The sequence below is a fragment of the Corythoichthys intestinalis genome, chromosome 4 (assembly GCF_030265065.1).
Source record: "Corythoichthys intestinalis isolate RoL2023-P3 chromosome 4, ASM3026506v1, whole genome shotgun sequence".
Lineage (NCBI taxonomy): Eukaryota > Metazoa > Chordata > Actinopteri > Syngnathiformes > Syngnathidae > Corythoichthys > Corythoichthys intestinalis.
Window position 1 is genome coordinate 34,521,263 of NC_080398.1, and position 25,654 is coordinate 34,546,916.

At 40.2% G+C, this 25,654-nt stretch overlaps 1 protein-coding gene across 1 annotated transcript; it reads right to left on the minus strand.

Annotated features, from left to right (window-relative positions):
* Positions 1 to 921: 921 nt before the first annotated feature.
* tap1 (transporter 1, ATP-binding cassette, sub-family B (MDR/TAP)) lies at positions 922 to 24,900 on the minus strand. The gene is made up of 13 exons (XM_057835409.1): positions 24,698 to 24,900; positions 19,563 to 19,897; positions 17,762 to 17,996; positions 14,736 to 14,850; positions 14,537 to 14,667; positions 14,188 to 14,393; positions 6,606 to 6,803; positions 6,393 to 6,521; positions 6,137 to 6,322; positions 5,752 to 5,925; positions 5,513 to 5,672; positions 5,296 to 5,432; positions 922 to 1,857 (listed from the first exon to the last, which is right to left on the minus strand). Exons 2-13 carry the CDS (start codon positions 19,893 to 19,895, stop codon positions 1,666 to 1,668), a joined length of 2,196 nt encoding a protein of 731 aa, XP_057691392.1. The 5' UTR covers positions 19,896 to 19,897; positions 24,698 to 24,900; the 3' UTR covers positions 922 to 1,665.
* Positions 24,901 to 25,654: the final 754 nt, after the last annotated feature.

The following is a 25,654-nucleotide window of genomic DNA, read 5'->3' on the forward strand; positions in this document are numbered from 1 at the left end:
ATTTTCAAACTGCATTTTCACATCCAGAGTGAGGCGGCACACTTCAAATATATTACAGTGATATAGACATCTTTGAGTGAACTTCGAGTAAAATTCAAGTATCTTGAGGCCAGGCTGAGTGTCCTCTTTTTTGGAAATCAAAATATGGTCACCCTATGTATAAACAACCACCACAGTTTTTAAGAATGCAAAGTCCTTAACTAATTCACTCCCAGCCATTTTCACCAGAGCAAAGTCCTTCGCTCCTGGCCGTTTTACTGGATTTTGACTGATTTTGCCAGGCCCACAGAAAATTCTGTTATATTGCTGTATAAACATGGAACCCACCAAAAGAAAGATTAGACTCTCTTCTTTCAGCAGAAAAAAAGTTCATATCTTTTTCCATCCTTTAGAAATCAGCATTAGAAAATAGCTAAGTTTGAGCAATTTTCCAATTTCTGATGAAAAACCAGAAATTGAGCTTTTTGTGAAAGCATACATTTCAAACATGACTTTAACACAGCTATTTTTCGCTTATGTGACATCCCAAACATCTGAATAATGTTTTCGTTATACAAAATAACAAACAACAAGACAAATAGAGCTTTTTATCGCAAAGTAACAATTTATTTACACATAACTAAACTATTGAACTGTTGAACTATTTGCGCACATAACGGGGAAGGCTCTCGGCTGCTCCTGGTTGAATGAGGTGGCTCCCAGTAATCTGATGAGTCCGGATCACGATCGGTGTCACTTTTTTCATCATCTTCATCGTTGGTTTCAACCTCGGGCTAAGGAGTAACGCAATGTGAGCTCCGCAGAACGCGTTGTTGCCGTCACCGTCTGTCTAATCAAGATAGATTTTTTAAAATCCTTCTTTCACGATGGTTTCGTTTTCTTTTCAAAACACTCCTCCAGTGTCGTTTGCCTTTTTTTCCCCCCGATCGTTCTCCACATTTTTCTCAAATTCTCACACGTCTTCACAAGATCCCTCCAACTTCCGTTTCTCGACTATTTTTCTTCACTTCCTTTCTTGGCCCGAGATGAGTTCTTACCAAATGCGCTACTGACCTCCAGTGGCCAGTTTTATTGCTTTAAAATGGGTTTTGAGCTTTGTACATTATATTTTAGATGGATCGGAACCTATAGATGCCTCTTGCCAAAAAAAAAAAACAAACGCAAAAGACGTATAAATACGTTTTTGGGACACTGAAGCAATAAAAAATAGAACGTATTTATACGTTTTTGGGAGCAAATGAGTTAAAGTACCTGCCTTAAGAAACCCTGAATATGCTGGTTTCTGTACCAGCAAGACCAATACCAAAACCAGGAAAGTTCGGCTGGATTTCATGTTCTGGTTTCAAACGGCGAAATTCGCTCACAATGGGGGAAATAGTGACACTAAAAATTATGGACTCCAGTGTTGTGCTTAAGACCACGACAGTATCTGAGACCAAAGACGTTTCTCAACATGAAGGGGAAAAAAGTTTAGTGGAAAGGACCAGCAGTAAACTAATGTAGCTCAAAACAAGTGCCAAAGTGGCCACGTTGCAATCAGATCCGCTGGTTTTGCAAACAAATGTAGTTTGAAGACATTAAATCTTTAAAAACAAATATTAAGACCAGCATTGCAGTGGAAATCAAAGAAGTTACGCAAGACAAATATAAAAATGAAAGGGTCCACTACTCCTCCTTTTCCTTCTTCACCAGCTGAGCGTACAGCTGGCTGGTTTTTAGCAGCTGGGCGTGGCTGCCCTCTGCCTCAACCGCGCCATCATGGAGAACAACGGTGTGGTCGGCCATCTCCACCACGCTCATTTTGGTGGATATCAGCAGCACAGAGCAATTTTTGAGTTTCAGAAGGGCCTCGTAGACCTGTGGAGGACAAACTTTGTATGAGCTGTGGGTGTCTAACACTAGCTAAAAAAAATCTTAAATAGCATTAATATTGGATTTAAAATCAAATTTTGAGACGATTTGACTATATACAAAAATTTGGCAAAGCGCAGATGAAGAGAAATGAGTATTTAATCCTGCCGATTAGATCCTCCAGTCATTATAGCGCTCTGGCGCCTCCATCATGGTGATGAAGTCAGCGGAGTAACGATTTCAGTGGATTTAGAATTAAGCCCAATGGAGGGGGAAGATTCAGAACGAGAAAAAGGCAACAGAGAGCAGACTGCAAAATGTAATTATTGTTTTTATCTATCTACTCCAATATTTCTACAGGATATTCTTTGTCTCTAAGTATTTTCCCCAATTGCTAAATAAATTGTATGGTCATGACAAATAACAGTCTTGTGCTAAACGGAATATGAAATATTAAAAAATACGGTACAAATTCAGTACGACAGGGCTAAATTACTGCATAATGGTCAAAACTGCCAATTTCCTAAACCTCTTGTCATTTCCCTGCGAGGACTCGGCGTATAAGAGCTAGGCTACACGCTAACCCGAACTGCTTTTTGAACACAAAAAAAATCACTACCCCGACTCATGTCACACACGTCGGCGGGTGTGACTGTCTTCACCGATCGGCCAGCCCCCAACAGCGAGCAAGTTTCGGCTGAAAATGGTGCATTTTCGGTGGACAAACTGGCCGATGTCGGAGCGTGGCTGCCCAAGCCGAGGATAGCACTCTATAGGTGGGCACGTGAAGCGGGCCTAGGTCGGTGGAAGTCTCAACACGATTGAGAACCGGAGACGAGAGCGCGTTGCTGCCTGAACACCAGCACTCCCGCCTTCATCGGCCGTTGACCATGGTGTGCGACAAGCCATTGGCCGAGGCAGGCGGCCACTCCCGCCTTCTCGGTCAGTGGACAGGGAGCATTGTCATCCACAAAATGCAAGCCACCTCCTTATTAAAACGTGTGCCATGATCCCAGTATTTGACATAATATAAAAGACGTAGCTTTCTCACTTCCTCGTCCACCCAGCAGTCGCTCCATTGTCATACTTGTATTGCCCATTCTTCGCGGTGAACAGGACCTTTTTGAAACCCAGAAAGGCTCACACCACTCTCCTTGGTGTAGCAACAAAAGCCTGCAGCACGTTGGGCTGGCGTGACGTGAAAAATAAACACATTAAACCTCAAAATCAGCTGGAACCACAGTCCTTTTGCATTCAATAGTATGGCTGTATAGTGAAGATTATGTCTCCCGTTAAAGCAGTAATGTGAACTAAGGTTGGCCAACCATGTTTTTGAATAATATCAATGGCTAAACAACTATAAGCATATTTTCTTTTTTTTTTTTTTTTTTTTTTTTAACGCAACCCTTCCAGATTCTTTGTTTAATCCATAGCAACGCCCTTGACAACAAAAATGCTTGTCTTCGGCAATCTTCGGAAAGCTTCAGAAATTACGTCCCACCGGGAAAATCGAGGGAAGTCCGCCATAGAACAGTATTGTTTGTTGCATTGCTTCTCGGTAAGATGCCACGGCGGTGTGTGGCGATGTTTTGTTCTCACTCAAACGAAAAGTTGTATGAGTGGCCAAAGGATAGCAGGGCCTGTAAATGGACATCTTTCGTTCGCACGAAGCGAATGAATTTCATGCCATCATCACGTAGTGTTCTCTGCTGCAAACACTTCGAAGATGCCTGCTTCCTTAACCGGTCTGCTTACGATCAAGGATTTGCCAAAAAGTAAGTGTGATTTTTGGATAGATGACTGATGACTTTGTCAAAGCAGAGCTGCCAACTGTGGTGGAATGAACAGTATAAGCTGATTTTTTTTTTGAACGTTAGCCGAAAGTTAACTCGTGGCAATCCCCGATCATAGTTGTTGTTGCGTTCGCTAGGTTAAGCATGTTTAAATTGTGCGTCATCTACGATCTTGTCCGAAAGGGTTAATCCACTGTCAATCGGGAAAGGGGTGTGGATGTGCATATAAGCGGGTCGGCGTCGCAGTAATTCACGGTCACATTGCCGTAAGAGACACACACCGCCAGTGAGTTTGTGAACATTTATTTGTTTTATGTATTTCCACCTTCATGCTTCAAGCATTGCATTGCATTTGTACGGTTCGGCTTTTCTTTCACGGTGATCGCTTGATAGCCTTCTAGTTTGTGTTTTGCGAGAGCCGCTGACAGGTGACAACAACATGCGTGTTGCTTTTAATGTCTGGCAGCGAATCAGCGAGCGCGCAGGTCACGCAGTGAGTCATGGGAAATGTAGTCTCGGGACAACACTGAAGTGGTGCTTTGTAATCTGTTCGCTTGCGTGAAAAAACTACATTTCCTCACGCCATTGGACGCCACTTCCTCCCGAGAGCCCCGAGCTGTGTTGTACTGTTAGCTCCATGTGTTAATAAAGAAACAAATTTGTCAGCACATCGTGTGTTCGATACATTTGTAAACAAAAAGCTCATAACAAGACACTATGCACGATCCGTTTAAGAGACGCTGGAGTAGTAGGAGGCGAGGAGGAGATCAGCGAGAAGCAAAACTTCGAATTTGGCGGCAGTCTGCCATTATTTTGTTTTCTTATTGTTGCCACAATAAAGTGGAGAAAGCCATCAACGACTCATCTCCTTCTTTCCCCCCAACGTTTTTATATTATTATTTTATATGCACGAGAGCTGCCGGATCTGCCAAAATGAACATGAAGTCTGATTATTATTTTTTTGAACCATGTCATCAGATAGACAAAAACATAAAATTATGTGCAAATGCCTGCATCTTCAAATCATGAAAATAATAACAGCCTATATCCTACCAATCTTGTAATCTCGATGGGTCTTGTATCCATTCCGTGTCAGGTAGTCTAGGCACATTGTTTGCATCCTGATTAGCGTCTGGCTTATACATGTTAGGTCCAACATAAAATTCCAAGCTCCTCTTCTTCCTCCAACTCTTCAAAAACTTGGATCTCCTCCCTTGCGCTCGATCTATCGCTTATATCGCTGTTTGAATCATTGTTTGAAGGGCTTTGTATGGCGGCCGTAAGTACGTATGGAGCGCTGCCATGCTGTTCTCGGTGTGACGTATCACTTCCGGGTTCGTCCCCTTTCAGGCTCAAACTTCGGAAACGCGATTATTTTGTCAAATATACAACATATATATTATTTTTTCATGTTTATTTGTTGGACAATGTTTAATTGCTTTAATTGTGACCCTATTTGGCATGTTATGAAATTATTTCACATTTCTGCTTTAACGTCATGTCCGCCTTCTTCCTCAATCCGAGACCGTGGCCGGAAATCTCTCATTTTTGTAGCGCGGGATTCAAAAAATTGATTAAATATATCGATCACTTCTGCACACATCCAAGTGGTCCATTTTATTCAGGTAATATGAAATAAACATGCTTTTACCTGATGTTCATTTTTGGTGTCCAAGTCACTGGTGGCGTTGTCTAGAACCAAGACGGTGGGCCGTCGGATTAAGGCTCGGGCAATAGCGATACGTTGCTTCTGGCCGCCAGATATTTGCCCTCCTTTCTCACCAGCATCTAAACCAAAATTTGAGTATAAGTAAGCTTGTACTACGCCGTCAATGACTGCCAGGTACATTACAGCAGAGTGTTTGTACCAGTGTCGTAACCCTTGGACAATTTGGTGATGTCCTCGTGGACGCTGGCCATCTTAGCAGCCTCGTACATGTCCTCATCAGTGGCGTCTGGGCAGCCGTACTTGATGTTCTCCCTCACGGAACGGGCAAACAGCGCAACTTCCTGGCTAACCACTGAGATCTGAGGGTAGTTTTGAGACTTGAAAATAGACTCTATGGTAGTGTAATGCTGCCGCGAAAAAAAAAGTTGGTACACTCACCTTCTGGCGAAGATAAGCGTCCTTATAAGTGTCTAAGGGTTTCCCGTCCAGGAGGATGACTCCACTTTGGGGTTGATAAAACCTTTCCAGCAGCTTGACGCAAGACGACTTTCCAGCTCTGTTGAGCCCCACAAGTGCAGTGATCTTCCCGGGTTTCATTTCCAGGGACACGTCCTATACAGAAACACTTACATTAGCTAGTCAGTGTGTTTTTGAAGATACTTCAGGCAGTTTAAATTTAAGGGAAATTTCAGAATTTTTGACATCGGGCTTAAACTTCGAGTCAGCGAGGGTTTAATTAGTCGGTGGACTAACCCTAACCCCAAAAATAGTATAGTCGATTAATCATAACACCTCGAGCTAAATTGACGGCGATTTGACAAACCTTGAGGGCTATACCGTTGCCTTTCGAATAGGCAAACGTGACATTTTTGAACTGAACGTGTCCCTTCAGGTCATCCGGGGCCAAAGTTCCATCTGGAGGAACTTGAGGTTTCCGATCCAAGTATTCAAATATCTTCTCAGAACTCCCCACAGCTTTCTTCACCGATGGGTAGCAATGCATTAAGGCCTGAATAATGGCATATGATACATATTATAACGCTGTATATACGACACTTGCGTAGGAATGGGTGGCTTACATCTACGACAGAAGCAAACTGAAGCTCGTAGAGGACGAAGGAGACAAGTTCTCCACTGCTGACCAACCCGCGGGTCACGAGAACGCCTCCGTAGTAGAGGATGAACACCTTCATGGCCAAAGTGGTCATCTGGAGCCAAAAAAAAAAAAAAAAAATTGAAATAATTCTTTGATGTTGACAAAGTCAAAGTGTTCTGACTGAGGCAATCCTCACGCTATTGGCAGACGTAGTACTGGCGTATGCCACTGCCTCTAACTTGTTGAGGGCGTACGTTTCCTCCGTGCAGCGCCTGTAGCGTTCCGTCTCGCCCTCCTCGTTAGCGAAACTTTTCACCGTCTTGATGCAAGAGAAGGTTTCTGTTGCCACCTGGTTGGCTTTAGCCAGTGACTCTTGAACTTTCACCGATATTGTCTAGAAAATCACAAATAAACAGAAAACATAGGTAAGCTCTGTTTCAACAGAGAGCGTGATGACGCAAATCACATTGTTTCTGAATTCTTCCAAATCCTGCCAACATGTAACTTTTTGCTGGGAGAAGTAATCGTTTTTGTTTTTTTTTTAAAAACAGCGGATATTAGCATATCAGGGTTTTTAACTTGTTTACTCGGCCTCACATAAATGGCTTATTGGCCAAATCCTGATTTTAAAAGACTTAATTCCTGCATGTAAACATGGCCACTGACGACTAAATTGTGGTAGTATGTATGGTATGGGAGTTTCACATCAATTCACCGAACCCTTCGGAATTAGCAAAAGCAATTTTTTTCTAATTCAAAACAGATTTATCTAAGGTAACACGTAACAAGCTAATATCTAATTCAATTCAATTCAATGAAAGAATTAGGGCTGCAGCTATCGATTATTTTAGTTGTCGATTAATCGATGAACCATTAGTTCGAATAATCGCGTAATCGGATAAGGAACATGAAAAATTAAATTATCTGAGCTGAGCCTTAACGGTATAAAAAAATAAATAAATTAGGATCTATGTACAACAAAAAAAACAATTGGCTAACTTACATAGCAAAAGTCTGCTAGTTTAAATGCTATAAAATGCTACCTTTTTTTACAATGCGCTTAACAAATGATTGAGACTCATATTTCACAAAAATAGGGTAAAAATACCTATAAACTAAATAACGAATGCATTAAAAAAAAAACATTAGCTCAAACAAAAACGTAGCTTATGTTGGTCCTAACAGGGAGCACCTGGATTCAGCCATGTGAAATGAGGCAGACTAGAAGGCAGTGTATCCACCCAAATCAATAAAACTAAATGCAAACACTTTCAAATCAACCATTAAAACGCCACTTAAATTAAACGAATACTCGAAGCAGCAAAATTTAATTCGAATCTTTTTTTTCTAATCGAATACTCGAGTTAATCGATTAATCGTTGCAGCATTAGAAAGAATACGGTACTATGTACAGCAGAGATGTCCAAAGTCTGGCCCGGGGGCCAAATGTGGCCCGTGGTCAAATTTCATCCGGCCCCCAGCCTCTGTCATAAAATCAATAATGTCTGGCCCGCACACACTTAATAAATTGGTCAGCAGTACTGCAACCAGCATATGAAGGAGCTTACACACGAAATGCTGCTCCTCATTTACCCACTAAAAGGCAGCAGCACTGCCTGTTAGGTGTATCACATTTGATAAACCTAAAATTTAATGATTTTGAGACTAATTTAGAATTTTGACATTTCTTTTTGAAAAAAAAAAAAAATGATGGCTGCAAGTCAACACATGCATCTGCAGGTTCCATGAGATAAAAAAAAAAAAACATGATTTAGCATGGGTTATAGATATTAGAGCGCTTATTACACATATTCATTTTGACTTTTCTTTTTACAATTTGAAAAAAATTAGGACCTTATTTTTCCAATTTTGTGATTCTCTGATAATTGCTTCATGTTGCAGGTATTTAAAGGCTAAACAACATTACCCCGTGTGACCCATTACTTCCATTTACTAAAATAGCGAAAATCAACAAAAAAAAAAAAAGAAAGTTGAATGTGACGGCCGATGCTTCAAAGACAGGTGGAAATTGGACTATTGCTTCACTAAAATACACAACAACTGTGTCTGCCTCATTTGCAAAGAGACAGTCGCTGTTTTTAAAGATTTCAATGTTCGGCGATATTACCACACAAGACTATCTGACATGTACGACAAGATTACAGGGAAGATACACTGCGAGAAATTGAAGCAACTTGAAGCTAGTTTGATTTCACAGCAGCAGTATTTCGCAAATGCCCGAGAGTCGAAAGAGCACGCCGCAAAGTCTAGTTGCAAGATTGTTGAAATTATTCATTAAAAAAAAATAATAATAAAGCAAATGTGCCACACTGAATGGCTTGCTAAAATTTGCTTAAATATATTGTTCTACGTAAAGGACGTAGGCAAGGTCGGCCCCCACATTTTTACTACACTAAATCTGGCCCCCTTTGCAAAAAGTTTGGACACCCCTGATGTACAGAGAGGAAAATCTATTTTCAATTTACTTATCAAGCGTATATAAACTTAGGACACTTCCTGTCCGGTGAGTTGCTTCTAGGGCTGCAGCTATCGAATATTTTAGTAATCGAGTAATCGACTGAAAATGCTATCGATTAATCGAGTAATCGGATAAAACAAATATATTTTTAGGTGAAGAGCAATTATAAATATACATGAGAAAACAAGACATTTATTCTAATCTTGAACCATTTTCAGTCAATCAATGTCTTTATTTTCAATGTATATTGTTGAAAACAGCCAACAATTGAATCTCAAATGTAGCTAGAATTAAAAAAAAAAAAAGACTAATTCACTGCTTTCACTCAAAAAACTTTTAGATCTTATTTAAAAAATATATATATTACCTAAAAATGCCGTTATGCTTGATAACACACATCACTTAAAAGTTAGGATTTTTTCCCACGTGTTTCAATTGAATTTCTCTTTGTGTCAAGCCATTTTTAAGTTCTAGTTAAGTTTTAAGTTAGTCTAAACAGTAAGTCCTGATAGGATTTGGAGTTTTTGCAGTGTTCAAAATAAATGTATGATACAGGCTGTACTGGAGCACATTAGGGACCAGTGCTACTTGGTGTTTTATCCAGCAATGACTACTGAGCTAAAATTGATAGTTACCATGATAAAGTTTTTATTTTACACCCTCATCACTCCACAATGCTATGTTATGTTAAAGCCTTTATGTAAGACACGTTAGCCACGCATCGACAGTGGTCATAATTAATTGAAACCTAGCCCTCCGCAGGGCTAACTTTTCGTGAGCTAGTAGCGACAGTAACGTTAATTTTATTTATTAGCGCTTAGCGCTCTTTACTAGCGCTTAGCGCTGTACTGCTTTAAGATGGCGGCTGTTTAATAACGCTGCCCAGACGCGGCCGAGTCTGTCATTGCGCATCTAGTTCAACATACATGTGATCTTTATGAGATGCATCAGACGCTAGCTGTTACCAACGTAGCATCGTGCGGGCTAGTATTTGGCAACGTCGGCGTCGTTTGTGGCGGCTGTCAGCTGCAGTGTTTTTTTTTTTTTGTTTTCCTTCTTCCTCTCCGCACGTGACAGCGCGTTGTCCTGCATTAAAAGTAGTCCGAGCAAAACGTGATGCTTAGAGCTGTCAAAATAAACGATTACTCGAGGTGAATAAAATTACTCGGATCAGTTTTTAAACTCGAGTTACTCGAGTTGCTCGAGTACTCGTTTCAGCTCTAGTTGCTTCATTTCAATATTTTATGTGAATACTGAAGACTTTTTCACACCTCTTCATGTGGTCCTTTGATTATATTGTACCTTTTGTACTTGGTTTTTACAGTTTTGTTTTCAATATTCCATGTTAATGGCATAAGTTTATTATGTGCACAGAACTCTCATGAGGTGAGACCTTACGGAACATAATATTCAGCATAAAAAATGGGCATTGTAACAGATGTTCACAAAGCAAGTCACAGCAAAGGAGGAAAAAGAGTCACTTTTTCCTTAAGTGCAGTTTCTGTAAAAAAAAAAAAAATTTTAAAAAAAAAAGTGTGGACAGTAGAAAGTTTTTTGCCATCACTGTAGACATCCATACTGTGGTCGCATTATTTTAAGGACTTATTTATAATATAAATTATGTTGGATGTATGCTGTTGTTTTTAAAAGCATTCCCTTTGCCTCGAATTGTTGCCACTAGAAATACAAAGACAGTCCTGTTATCTCGCGCCTCACGCTTTTTGTTTTAAATCTGATCAGATTATTTTCCAGCATCTAATATCTAAGCGGATTCCAGTTCAAATTTCTTCACATTTTGAAAGCATATTTTTTAACAGGTCAAAATTATCGTCCACGCTGGCCGTAGGCCTCATACCCAGTGCGAGTCAACCTTCCACTGAGCAAACTAGTTTCTCCTCCTTTCAGATAGAGCACTAGCACTTGAAAGAAATGGAATGAAACATGTAAATTGGGGACGAAGCAGTCCCAAACCTGGTCTAAAACACCAATTTCCCTAGATTTAGGCAGCATACGAAAAATAGGGCCCTACGTGTTTTAACCTTCGCTGACCCCCTCGTCACCCAAACCCTGGGGTTTGATTGAACTGAGGTTAAGTAACACTGCGTTAGCTCCTTAAATGATCCCAAGAAGAAACAAAAGTGCCTTTGATGTTCAGGAAGAAACCCATCCAAGTTAGTTGAGCACACTGAGCGTCCTCATTCTTCAGAACAAGGACTTAAAGACTTACAGTTGTGGTCAAAAGTTTACATACACTTGTGAAGAACATAATGTCATGGCTCTCTTGAGTTTCCAGTTATTTCTACAACTCAGATCTTTCTCCGATAGAGTGATTGGAACAGATACTTCTTTGTCACAAAAAACATTCATGAAGTTTGGTTCTTTTATGACTTTATTATGGGTTAACAGAAAAAGTGATCAAATCTGCTGGGTCAAAAATATACATACATGGATCGGAAAAAGCGAATCATTGACTTGAACAAGTCAGGAAAGTCACTTGGAGCCATTTCAAAGCAGCTGCAGGTCCCAAGAGCAACAGTGCAAACAATTGTTTGTAAGTATAAAGTGCATGGCACTGTTTTGTCACTGCCACGATCAGGAAGAAAACGCAAGCTGCTGCTGAGAGAAAATTGGTCAGGAGGGCGAAGATTCAACCAAGAATCACCAAAAAGCAGATCTGCCAAGAATTAGAAACTGCTGGAACACAGGTGTCAGTGTCCACAGTCAAGTGTGTTTTGCATCTCCATGGACTGAGAGGTTGCCGTGCAAGACGGAAGCCCTTGCTCCAAAAGCGGCACCTTAAGGCTCGACTGAAGTTTGCTGCTGATCACATGGGCAAAGATAAGACCTTCTGGAGGAAAGTTCTGTGGTCAGACGAAACAAAAATCGAGCTGTTTGGCCACAATGCCCAGCAATATGTTTGGAGGAGAAAAGGTGAGGCCTTTAACCCCAAGTACACCATGCCTACCGTCAAGAACGGTGGGGGTAGTATTATGCTGTGGGGCTGTTTTGCTACCAATGCAACTGGTGCTTTACAGCGAGTAAATGGAATAATGAAGAAGGAGGATTACCTTCAAATTCTTCAAGATAACCTAATGTCATCAGCCCGAAGATTGGGTCTTGGGCGCAGTTGGATGTTCCAACAGGACAATGACCGCAAACACACATCAAAAGTGGTAATGGAATGTCTAAATCAGGCTAGAATTAAGGTTTTCGAATGGCCTTCCCAAAGTCCTGACTTGAACTTGTGGACAATGCTGAAGAAACAAGTCCATGTCAGAAAGCCATCAAATTTTACTGAACTGCACCAATTCTGTCAAGAGGAGTGGTCAAAGATTCAACCAGAAGCTTGCCAGAAGCTTGTGGATGGCTACCAAAAGCGCCTAATTGAAGTGAAAATGGCCAAGGGACATGTTACCAAATATTAGCGCTGCTGTATGTATATTTTTGACCCAGCAGATTTGATCACTTTTTTCTGTTCACCCATAATAAAGTCATAAAAGAACCAAACTTCATGAATGTTTTTTGTGACAAAGAAGTATCTGTTCCAATCACTCTATCAGAGAAAAATCAGAGTTGTAGAAATAACTGGAAACTCAAGAGAGCCATGACATTATGTTCTTCACAAGTGTATGTAAACTTTTGACCACAACTGTATAGGCTCTAATAAGCCACAATTGTTGTCTTTTACTAAAATATGTTATTAGAAACACATAAAATATTGCCATTGATTAAAAAAGCTAAAATATTTAGTACATGTTCTGACCTAGAGAGGGCGCCAAGTTTTCATTGCCTCAAAATACTTTTTGCATGTGTTTCCCTCTCATACTTTTAAGCATTGTTTTTTTTTCTTGTGGTAGTTTTAAAGCATATTGTTGATCTGTTGACCACAATCGTCATGTTTTATATTTAAACCACCCTTATTTGATATTGCTACGTTTAAGTATTTTCTTAAGGCATCTTTAGTATGTTCTGTCTGTATGCATCTAAACCAGGGGTCATCAACCCTGGTCCTGGAGTGCCACCATCCAGCTTGTTTTCCATGTCTCCCTCCTTTGACACACCTGAATCAAATGATCAGCTCATCAGCAAGCTCTGCAGGAGCCTGATACCGATCATGATTATTTGATTCAGGTGTGTTAAAGGAGGGAGACATGGAAAACAAGCTGGACAGTGGCACTTGAGGACCAGGGTTGCTGACCCCTGATCTAAACAAAACAAGCTGAAAGCGCACGGTAGTACTTGGGGTGTCAAATTTGCCTCTTGTACGATGTTTCGCCAGGATAGCACATTTTGGCAGAACAGTTTTTTTTCCCCTACTCTCGACTTGTCTAACCCATCTTTCCTGTTCATTTTGCTTTTGCCGCTACCGTAATTTCCCGACTATAACGCGCCGCCCCCCCGAATCAACTTGTAAAATCATTGTGCGCATTATAAACGGGTACATGGATGGAGACAGAAATATATATATATATATATATACATACATATATGTATAAACTAGGGCTGTCAAAATTAGCGCGTTAACGGGCGGTAATTAATTTTTTAAATTAATCACGTTAAAATATTTGATGCAATTAACGCACATGCCCCGCTTAGACAGATTTAAATGACAGTACAGTGAAATGCTTACTTGTTAATTGTGTTTTGTGGAGTTTTGCCGCCCTCTGCTGGCGCTTGGGTGCGACTGATTTTATAGGCTTCAGCACCCATGAGGATTGTTTAAGTAATTATTGACATCAACAATGGCGGGCTACTAGTTTATTTTTTGATTGAAAATTTTACAAATTTTATCAAAACGAAAACATTAAGAGGGGTTTTAATATTAAATTTCTATAACTTGTACTAACATTTATCTTTTAAGAACTACAAGTCTTTCTATCCATGGATCGCTTTAACAGAATGTTAATAACGTTAATGCCATCTTGTTATAATAAACAAATACAGTACTTATGTACAGTATGTTGAATGTATATATCCGTCTTGTGTCTTATCTTTCCATTCCAACAATAATTTACAGAAAAATATGGCATATTTTATGGATGGTTTGAATTGCGATTAATTGTGATTAATTACGATTAATTAATTTTTAAGCTGTAATTAACTCAATTAAACATTTTAATCGTTTGACAGCCCTACTTTTTATCGGTGGATCCCTTTAAAGTTTGCCAAAGATTTTAAGCCAAACTGCCCTTTGCATTAACGGAAAAAAAAATCTTCATATGAAACCATTTTCGAATCTATTTGTAAAGAGTGAAGCACTCGTGATTTTTTATTTTTTGCTTTTGTTGTTGTTGAGTACCTGGTTGAAGTGTGCCGTGAACTTCGGCACGACCCAAATGATGGGAAGTCCCATGAGGGTGACCAACGACATTTTGAACGACTGCATGAGCATGAAGGCGAAGAGAAAGATCACACGGCCAGTGTACCACATGAGCAAGCTCAGCTTCTGGCTCAGTGCTTCGCTCATGGTGTTGGTGTCCGTGGTGATACGCGAAACCAGCTCACCTGAAACAACACAATACGGCCGTAACTTCACTTACGAGTTGAATCCGTATACACTAAAACCTATGTTAAATTGCATTTCATTCTTATTTTTTGTTTTCAAGTGTCAGGTTTACACTAATCTTCAACTGGTAGTGACGAATAACCTGCAGGGGTGGTGTCAAAGAAGGCGATCTCCTGCTTGAGCACGGCCTGGAAGACATCTGCCTGTACCGCCGTGTGAATGTTACTCATGGTGATGTTGTACATCAGGTCACCAATGAACTCTAGCACAGCACTGAAACAAAATACGAGCAACTCTTAAAACTGACACGTAGAAGCGGCATAAAATAGTTATTTTTTTACCCGGCAACAGTCATGACAGCGATAATTGTGATGGCCTCTGTAAAAGCGTCAGGCGCCCCCTGGTTGTGGATCCAGTCCGTAACCTGACCCGTGTACTTAGGTACTGCCATCTCACCTGATAACAAGAGTACATGTGCAAATCACTAGTGAACAAATTTTTCATACTCAGTGCAACGTAAAAGCAAAAATTTACGAAACTGGAAAGTGTTGCGGGAGTAAAGGGTAAAGGAGACCCAGATAAGGGCTCATCGGTCACTATAGGTTTAGTCCCTGATAGCAGGTGACTGTTCGCCGGCGTCAGCTCGCCAGATCCACATAGCAATCACTCCCGCTGAACGTTAGTGCGCCAGATGCAGCGGGGATAATCAATCTGACAGTTCAAATGATTACGCACTGGTCCGGGGTGGACTGTGCAGACCGGACGCGCTAAAAATCAGAAATTTAACGGTCGACGTGTGATGTCACAACAGCGCGACCCCGTAGGCGGGCATCCGCTGCAATACTAAGCAGGAGAACATACAGGATTCAGCACACACAGGGGTGGACTGGTAATCTGTAGCTTCTGGAGGATCACAGAACAGTTCTGGACGGCTGGCAGCCGCCATATATACATTGCCCTCCATAATTATTAGCACCCCTGAAAAAGATGTGTTTTTTAGCTTCTAATATATACTTTTTTTTATTCAAATAATATGGGACCTTAATGGAAAAAAAAGAGAAAAATCCAACCTTCAATACAAGTGCATTCATTCAGTGGGGGAAAAAATCCCACATAAAGAAAAAAATATTTGACATCAAATAATGTGTGTCACAATTATTAGCACCCCTGGTGTTAATACTTTGTACAACCCCCTATTGCCAACAAAACAAGGTCTGGGGACTGAGATGGCCATGGGAAGAGCTTGATTTTGTGTCTGGTGAACCATTTCTGTGTAGATTTGGCCATATGTTTAGGGTCATTGTCTTGCTGAAAGACCCAGTGACGACCCATCTTCAGCTTTCGGGCAGAGGGCAACAGATTTTGATTTAAAAATGTCCTGGTATTTCAAAGCATTCATGATGCCATGCACCCTAACAAGGTTCCCAGGGCCTTTGGAAGCGAAACAGCCCCACAGCATCACTGACCCACCCCTATACTTCACAGTGGGTATGAGGTGCTTTTCAGAATGCGCATCTTTTGTGGCACGCCAGACCCACTTAGAGTGTTTGTTGCCAGCAGCTCAATCTAGGTCTCACACAAAAATACACACGGTCCCAGGCTTCAACTGGATGAGAGACCCATACTTATTATTATTGTGATATATTATTTGAATTGAAAAAAATTTTTAGAAGCTAAAAAACTTTTTCAGAGGTACCAATAATTATGGAGGGCACTGTACGTCACTGTTTTTATCTCCCCATCCTCTATGATTATCTACACTTCGCATTCAATCCGACAGATGGCAGCAATGCACCTGGCTGTTAACCGCCAATCTGATAGGCGGGAGCAAAGAAAGCACAGAGTAGCTACTTTGGTAAAGCCTTACTCCTTGTGGAAGCAAGATAGCGACGAGGGTGGATAAACAACATGTATGGTGGTGGCAAAAAAAGAAAAGGGTGGCGCAGAGAAGGTTAGAGAGAAAAAACTGAAGAAACTCGAGAGCGAAGCATCGAAATGTCACAAGTTGACACACGTTTGCAGGCCACAGTCTGGCTACAACGGCCACGCCAGCTAGCAACAGCCCAGCCCCCGGTGGTGATGGACTGACTGGGAGCGGCAGCCGCTCTCACGTGCAGCCGGTTTCAGTACACCTGGCCCATGTCCGCTCCAGTTATGTTTTGCTACAGTATCTGGGGTGTCAGCATTTGTTCTGTATTGGATTTTTGGATTTGAAATGAGGAACTTTTAAAAACCCTAGAAAGTCATTTTTTTTGTGTTGAGACGATGTCCCTCTTCTGACCTGGGAACATCTTTGTAATCCTTAAGAGTTGGAAGAAGTCTAAAAAGCGGGAAGTGTCTGTTTCTGCTGTCAACCCCAGATAAGCGCAATAAAATTCATGGAAGTTAGTAGAGGTGGGAATCTTTGTGCACCTAACGATTTGATTACGATTATGATTCGGAGGCTACGATTCGATTATAAATCGATTATTGATGACTCCTCTTTAATGTTTTGTACATTAGTTACAAAAACTTTAAAAAAAAAAAAGCCTCGCAGGCTTAAATAAACGACTATTTCAGTATCAAGTTAACAGTTAAAAACGATAATATACTCAAATCCCCATTCTGTATCAGAAGCTTTAAACTACATTCAATTAATTTAATGATGTGAATCAACCGTTTAAGTTGTTAAAATTGCTCCCGTTATTCCATAATTTCCCTTCTGTCTACTTTCGACATTTGAAAGTTTTAAAATTATTTTAAAGATAGATTCAAGTCAATATTTTGCCGATTTAGGAGTATTTTAGATAAAAAGTTAATTAGGTTCGCTACAACAGCCTTGCAGGGAAGTCTACTGCTTTAAGATGGCGGCCGTTTACGAACGCCCACATCTAGCTTTCTGTACATGTGCTGCTAACGCCACCGAGTCTGTTATTTTGCATCTAGTCCCATATAAATATGATATCTACCGTACCATTATGTGGACGTAGTTTGTAGCAGCTGTCTGCAGCAGTCATGTATGTTGTTGTTTTTTTATCTCGCGGCATGAGTTGAGCAAGACCCGCGAGTTGAGCATTGTCATTACCCGAGGGGCTGAGTAATGACAAGCATGATGTTTAGCTACTCTTGCTGCGTTCCTCATTGCGTCCCGAAGACCGCGCAGCGCGCTGAGTGTGTTTTACTTCCGCTTTACTTGACATATTTCAATAATCGGAATTTGGATGTTTGTGAATCGTTCTCGAATCTTCCACGGCCGTATCGCGAATAATCTAAGAATCGGAAATTTCGCACAACTCTAGAAGTTAGGTTTATTGTAGACTGAAATAACGCCTACATTAGGTTTTTTTTAAGTCTCAAAAGTGTCTTGAGGTTGAGTACATGAACTTACAGAAAGAGGAAAGCGCCACAAGAAGCAAGACGCCCGCAAAGCAAACGATGTGAGGCTGCATGAATCCCAACAGTCTCCTCAGAGATGAGACGGATTCCTTTTTGGTCTCCTGGCAGAGTCTGCTCTTTGGTCTCCACAGGAACGACACGGAGCGAGTCAGAGACAGCAGCAGAGACTGGACGTAGTGAGTCCAGTAGATCCACGACACAAGGGTCACCAGGTAGCCCTGAAACATCTTCACAAGTGTCCTAATTGTCAGCTTTTAGCACGCTCGACACTTGAAACATAAAGTTCCAGAAACATTTGTTTTTGCAGGAAATGAACTTTAATCATGAAGAATTTAATGTTTCTCAAATTTTGGCTCAATGAGCTGAGACTACACAAATTTAAGGTTATTACATTGGGGCAAATAAGTATTTAGTCAACCACTAATTGTCAACATGGATGAACATCAACCATGAGAGACAGAATGTGGAAAAAAAAACAGAAAATCACATTGTTTGATTTTTAAAGAATTTATTTGCAAATCATGGTGGAAAATAAGTATTTGGTCTATACCAAAAATTCATCTCAATACTTTGTTATGTACCCTTTGTTGGCAATAATGGAGGCCAAACGTTTTCTGTAACTCTTCACAAGCCCTTCACACACTGTTGCTGGTATTTTGGCCCATTCCTCCATGCAGATCTCCTCTAGAGCAGTGATGTTTTGGGGCTGTCGTTGAGCAAAATGGACTTTCAACTCCCTCCTCACCCCGTGGCGTCAAAATGATAACAAGAACGGAGAGCAAAAATCCCAGAACCACACGGGGGACCTAGTGAATGACCTACAGAGAGCTGGGACCACAGTAACAAAGGCTACTGTCAGTAACACAATGTGCTGCCAGTGACTCAAATCCTGCACTGCCAGACGTGTCCCCCTGCTGAAGAAAGTACACGTCCAGGCCTGTCTGCGGTTCGCTAGAGAGCATGTGGGAGAATGTGTTATGGTCAGATGAAACCAAAATAGAGATTTTTGGGTTAAAACACAGGTTCTCTTGTTTGGAGGAAAAAGAATACTGAATTGCACCATACCCACTGTGAAGCACGGGGGTGGAAACATCATGCTTTGGGGCTTTTTTTCTACAAAGGGAGCAGGACGACTGATCTGTGTAAAGGAAAGAATGAATGGGGCCATGTATCGAGAGATTTTGAGTGAAAATCTCCTTCCATCAGCAAGGGCATTGAAGATGAGACGTGGCTGGGTCTTTCAACATGGCAATGATCCCAAACACACAGCCAGGGCAACAAAGGAGCGGCTTTGTAAGAAGCATTTCAAGGTCCTGGAGTGGCCTAGCCAGTCTCCAGGTCTCAACCTCATAGAAAATCTGCGGAGGGAGTTGAAAGTCCGTGTTGCCCAACGACAGCCCCAAAACATCACTGCTCAAGAGGAGATCTGCATGGAGGAATGGGCCAATATACCAGCAACAGTGTGTGAAAAGCTTGTGAAGAGTTACAGAAAATGTTTGGCCTCCGTTATTGCCAACAAAGGGTACATAAGAAAGTATTGAGATGAACCTTTGGTATTGACCAAATACTTATTTTCCACCATGATTTGCAAATAAATTCTTTAAAAATCAAATGATGTGATTTTCTGTTTTTTTTTTTCCATATTCTGTCTCTCATGGTTGAGGTTTACCTATGTTGACAATTACAGGCCTCTCTAATATTTTCAAGTGGGAGAACTTGCACATTTAGTGGTTGACTAAATACTTATTTACCCCACTGTATATACTGTCGTTGTCAAAGTGTGTTTTCGTTACCCTTTCCCAGGAGTGCCAGCTCCACATTTCCTCGTCGACAGCTCCGCCCAGCGCGTGCACAAGTGTCACGTACACTGGCAGGTGCAAAGTCAGGACCAGGACGCTCTGGACAATACCGAAGCCTCGTGCCCATGAGGGACCACCAGCTACTAGTGGGAGCAGCAGGAGGAGGAAAGCTCTAGTCAGCTCTCCTGTCCACAAAGCGACTAGCGGCGGGCATGGGAAGCGGAAGAAGATTTGCGGAGACAACTGCAGGAAGCGTAGGAAGCCGAGAGCGCAGACGTCCACGCTCACAAACAGGGACACAAACAACAAGGCGTTCACTATGGACATGTCTGCACACAGAGCAAAAGATGGAAAGAACATGGAGAATGTTAACTCACAGCTTTCATCTGTAATATCTAGGGCTGCAGCTATCGAATGTTTTAGTAATCGAGTAATCGACTGAAAATTCTATCGATTAATCGAGTAATCGGATAAAACATTTTTTTTTAGGTAAAGAGAAATTATAAATATACATGAGAAAAAGATATTTAATCCAATATTGAACTATTTTCAGTCAATCAATGTCTTTATTTTTGATGTACATTGTTGAAAACAGCCAACAATTGCATCTCAGATGTGACTAGAAAAAAAAATTCACTGCTTTCACTCAAAAAACTTCTAGAGCTTATTAAAAAAAACTAGGGCTGTCAAAATTATCGCGTTAACGGGCGGTAATGAATTTTTTAAATTAATCACGTTAAAATATTTTACGCAATTAACGCACATGCCCCGCTCAGACAGATTTGAATGACAGTACAGTAAAATGCCCACATGTTGTGTTTTATGGAGTTTTGCCGCCCTTTGCTGGCGCTTTGGTGCGACTGATTTTATAGGCTTCAACACCCATGAGCATTGTGTAAGTAATTATTGACATCAACAATGGCGGGCTACTAGTTTATTTTTTGATTGAAATTCTTACAAATTTTATTAAAACGAAAACATTAAGAGGGGTTTTAATATAAAATTTCTATAACTTGTACTAACATTTATCTTTTAAGAACTACAAGTCTTTCTATCCATGGATCGCTTTAACAGAATGTTAATAATGTTAATGCCATCTTGTTGATTTATTGTTATAATAAACAAGTACAGTCCCTATGTACTGTATGTTGAATGTATATTTCCATCTTGTGTCTGATCTTTCCATTCCAACAATAATTTGCAGAAAAATATGGCATATTTTATAGATGGTTTGAATTGCGATTAATTACGATTAATTAATTTTTAAGCTGTAATTAACTCGATTAAAAATTCTAATCGTTTGACAGCCCTAAAAAAACACATTTCTTCCCTAAAAATGTAATTACGCTTGATAACACACATCACTTGAAAGCTACGTGTTTTTCCCATGTGTTTCAATCGAAATTTCCATTTGTGTCAAGCTATTTTTAAGTTCAAGTTAAGTTAGTCTAAACTGTAAATACTGATAGGATTTTGAGTTTTTGCAGTGTTCAAAATAAATGTATGATACCTGCTGTATTGGAGCACATTAGGGACCAGTGCTACTTGGTGTTTTATTCAGCAATGACTACTGAGCTAAAACTGACAGTTAGCTTTATCATGTTTTAATTTTCCACCCTCATCATTCTACAGCGCTGTGTTTTTACAGATTAAATAGAGCCTGTATGTAAGACACGTTAGCCACGCATCGACAGTGGTCCAATAGAAACCTAGCCCTCCGAAGGGCTAACGTTACGTGAGCGAGTGACATTATCGTTATATTTATTAGCGCCGAGAAGTCTACTGCTTAAAGATGGCGGCTGTTTCCTAACGCTGCCCAGACGTGGCCGAGTCTGTCATTTCGCATCTAGTCCTAAATGCATGCGATATCTATGAGACGCATCGGACACTACCTGCTACCACACTAGCATCATGCGGGCGTAGTTTTTAGCAACGTCGGCGTAGTTTGTAGCGGCTGTCAGCCGCAGTAAGGATTTTTTTTTTTTTTTTAAATTGCTTCTTCCTCTACACACGTGACATCAGCGCATTGTCCCGCATTAAAAGTAGTCCGGGAAAAACTTAATACTTAGAGCTGGCAAAATTAAACGATTCCTCGAGGTGAATAAAATTACTCGGATCAGTTTTTAAACTCAAGTTACTCGAGTATTCATTTCAGCTCTAGTAATATCAGCACTAGACATGCGCCGATTACCGGTTTCAAGGTATACCGTGGTATGAAAACGTCAAGGTTTTAAAACTGCAAAAAAATTTCCGTCATACCATCACTAAGGTATTAGCTATTGTTTGTGTCCCAAAAATGCATTGACAAATCCCTCGCTTGCAGCTATAAGGCTCAACCCTTCCCCCACCGGTTGTTGCTCCGTTCCAGTGACTCAGCTGTGCTACACGATGGCTGGAGGAGGTGAAACTCCTGAACTTTTTCCCCCATTAAAGAAAACGAAATCGTTGGTATGGGAATACTTCGGCTACTGAAAAGTTCCAGGCGACCGCGGCTTAGAGGAGGAGGGACAACCGACATATAAAACATGTTTGTGGAGGGTGGCTGCCGAGGAGGCAATACCTCCAATATGATTTCGCATTTATACAAAATTAAAAGTTCGTAAACTCTTAGGGGTGCACGATATCCATTTTTTTAAACCGATACTGATATCGATAACTTCCGGCTCCTCAAGGCTGATACCGATACGATAACCGATAATATATATATACATTTTCAATGTATATTCACCTGAGTTTTTGAACACCTGTAGATAAAAAATACTAGTGGTTGATTCAGCTTAGATTTGCCTTTGACCGAACCAGAATTTTCATGATGACATGAACATTATTATAATGAACAAAACAAAGACAGTAACAAAACTTTGCATACTGGAAAAACAGGAGAGGAAACAAACGCACAAATCCCAATCCGACACCGTGCCAAAAATATTATTAATAGGGCCGATAATATATTACGTTATCGGATTTATTGGGATGACGTCATAATTTCTATTATCGGACCGATAATTATAGGACCGATAATTATCGTGCACCTCTATAAACTCTGTCATTAACGTTTCCCACCAGCTACAAGAGTTAACTCCAGCGTGTTTAGTGTGTCTAGCGGTGGCAAAACATGCAGATTTTTTCTCTCTGGCAACTGTCTGTGTTGAGAAACAGAGTGTGTGTATAATGTAAACATGATAAGAGTCATACACACGTGGTTTTTATGGAAAATAATTAAATTATTTTTGTTATGATGGTAACAATGTTGAGCTGTGGCTGTGGGTTTAGGCTCACCTAAAGTACTGCATTTATTTTAATTTCATTTAGAATATTTTGTTATTTTTTAAATTTATTTTAACTTATGCGTATGTTCCAATTTAGTAATATGTTTTGAAAAATTAAAATCTTGTTCAATGGAAAAAAGTTTTTTTTTGTTTTTTTTTTTTAAACCCAGATATCTTACAGCAGTGGTGTCCAAACTATTCCACAAAGGGCCGCAGTGGGTGCGGGTTATTGTTCAAACCCATCATGAGGACAACCTTTCACCAATCTGGTGTCTCACAAGTGTAATCAGTTGATTGCAGTCAGGTGCTGCTTGTTTTAGCACAGACAAGTCCAAAGTCCGGCCCGGGGGCCAAATGCGGCCCGTGGTCAAATTTCATCCGGCCCCAGCCTCTGTCATAAAATCAATAACGTCAGGCCCACACACGGACTTAATAAATTGGTCAGCAGTACTGCTACCAGCATATGACGTAGCTTACACACTAAATGCTGCTCCTCATTTACCCACTAAAAGGGAGCAGCACTTTAAGCAACATTACCCCGTGTGACCCTTTACTCCCAACTTTCTAAAATGGCGACAATCAACAACAAAAAAGACGGCCGACGCTTCAAGGATAGATGGAAATTGAACTATTTCTTTACTAAAATACGCAACAACTGTGTCTGCCTCATTTCCAAAAAGACAGTCGCTGTTTTGAAAGAGTGTGAGGCGATATTACCTAACAAGACACGCTGACGTGTACGACAAGAATACAGGGAAGATACATAGCGAGAAATTGAAGCAACTTGAAGCTAGTTTAATTTTACAGCAGCAGTATTTCGCAAGAGCACGAGAGTCGAAAGAAAACGCCACAAAGGCGAGTTGCGAGATTATTGAAATTATTAATTTAAAAAAATATATAAAGCAAATGTGACACACAGAATGGCTTGCTAAAATTTGCTTAAATATATTGTTCTACGTAAGGGACGTCAGCCAAGGTCGGCCCCCCACATTTTTACCACACGAAATCTGGCCCCCTTTGGAAAAAGTTTGGACACCCCTGTTTTGGCACAAACTTCATTGGTTAAACTGTCTGTGCTCGATTGGTAGGAACAAAAACCAGGACCCACAGCGGCCCCTGAGGACAGGTTTAGACACCCATGTCTTAAAGTAACACATTTTAGAGCTGTGATTGCAATACTGTGATACCGTGAAACTGATATTTTTGCTTAAGGTTATCATACCGTCAGAATACTATACAGAATACTATTTTCAGCACATCCAAATTTGTAGACAGATGTCAAACGAAAGGCAGGCCAGATCTGCCCCATCACGTCATTTTTGTGGCCTGTTTTTACTTTTTTCATTTTTAAAAACAGTAACAATAAATATATATGTTTAATTATACAAATAAAATGACAATATTTACTGGGATTTTTTTTGGTTGGTCCAAAAAAATGTTTTTTAAATAAGTCAAATAAAATTAACAAAAAGGGACTGCTTACTGTTTTGATGGAAATAGATTAATAAACATGAAATATATATATTTTTTAAAAACTAAAAAGACAAAAAATCTTGTTAGTTGTTATTGTTGTTGTTTTTAACTAATTTTAAAAAACAGATAAAGGATTCGGACAAGTTTAAGGTCAGCATGGGGAGGGGTCCTCTATAAAAATCGCTGTCAATTCCTGTCAAGCAATGGCATGTAAAATCCTTTCTCTTTCACTTGCACGCTCGCGCTAAGACAAACAAACGACCCAACCCACTAAAACCGAAAGCTTATTAACAAACTAAAAATATAACAATAGCCGAAATGACATGGAAAAAAAAAAGCTAGAACTTATAACTCAACAAGCGCTGTGCTGCACTGTACTGTACTTACTGTACTTTACTGTCAACGCTACCACGCAGTAGAAAAGACTTCCGGGTAAAACAAAAACTCCTTGTTCCAGTTTTATACGACAATATAATAAAACAGTCCGTAAATTCACATGATAAAAAAGTGGTAAAGAATGATTAAATTAGGATTAAAGAATTATAAAGCGGCCGAAACTACAGATTGACTGTCCTTCTTTCACGTCAGAATGAAAGTGAAAGCATGCAACTACGGCAACGGTACTTGGACAAATTACATTGAAGGCGAACGCAGTCTACTAAAATTAGGTCGACTAGATTGATCACTTTAGTTTAATCGCTAAAATTGGTAAAGACAAGAGAATTCTTGAAAATCTGAGGCCAATAACGTTACTTAATACGGATTATAAAATTCTTTCGGGAACCATTGCAGCGAGATTGAAGAGAGGAATTGATACTATATCAGTGAGACTCAATCCGGTTTTTTGAAAGGGCGTTCTATTCATAATAATGTCAGATTTGTGATGGACGTGATAGAGCAGGGGTGTCCAAACTTTTGCAAAGGGGGCCAGATTTGGTGTGGTAAAAATGTGGAGTGCCGACCTTGGCAGACGTCCTTTACGTAGAACAATATATTTAAGGAAATGTTAGCAAGCCATTCTGTGTGTCACATTCGCGTTATTATTTTTTTTTAGTGCTGAAACGATGAATCGATTAACTCCAGTATTCGATTAAAGAAAAAAAGATTCAAATTAAATGTTGCTGCTTCGAGTATTCGTTTAATTAAAGTAATACACTCCTCTCTAGTCTGCCTCATTTCACATGGCTGAATCCAGCTGCTCCATGTTAAAACCAACATAAACCAAGTTTTTGTTTGAGCAAATTTTTTTTTTTTATGTATTCGTAATTTAGTTTATCGGTATATTTAGCAGTTTTTTTGTGGGAATATTTGTCTGAACCATTTGTCAAGAGCATTGTAAAAAAA

Bases quoted from the DNA above. Each gene is read 5' to 3' on its own strand.
- tap1 (XM_057835409.1), bottom strand. From the start codon at position 19,895: ATGTCCATAGTGAACGCCTTGTTGTTTGTGTCCCTGTTTGTGAGCGTG. The intron at 14,668-14,735 runs GTAAAAAAATAA...ATTTTGTTTCAG, and splicing joins GCTGTCATGACTGTTGCCGG to TGCTGTGCTAGAGTTCATTG. The intron at 5,926-6,136 runs GTTTGTCAAATC...GTTTCTGTATAG, and splicing joins GCAACGGTATAGCCCTCAAG to GACGTGTCCCTGGAAATGAA.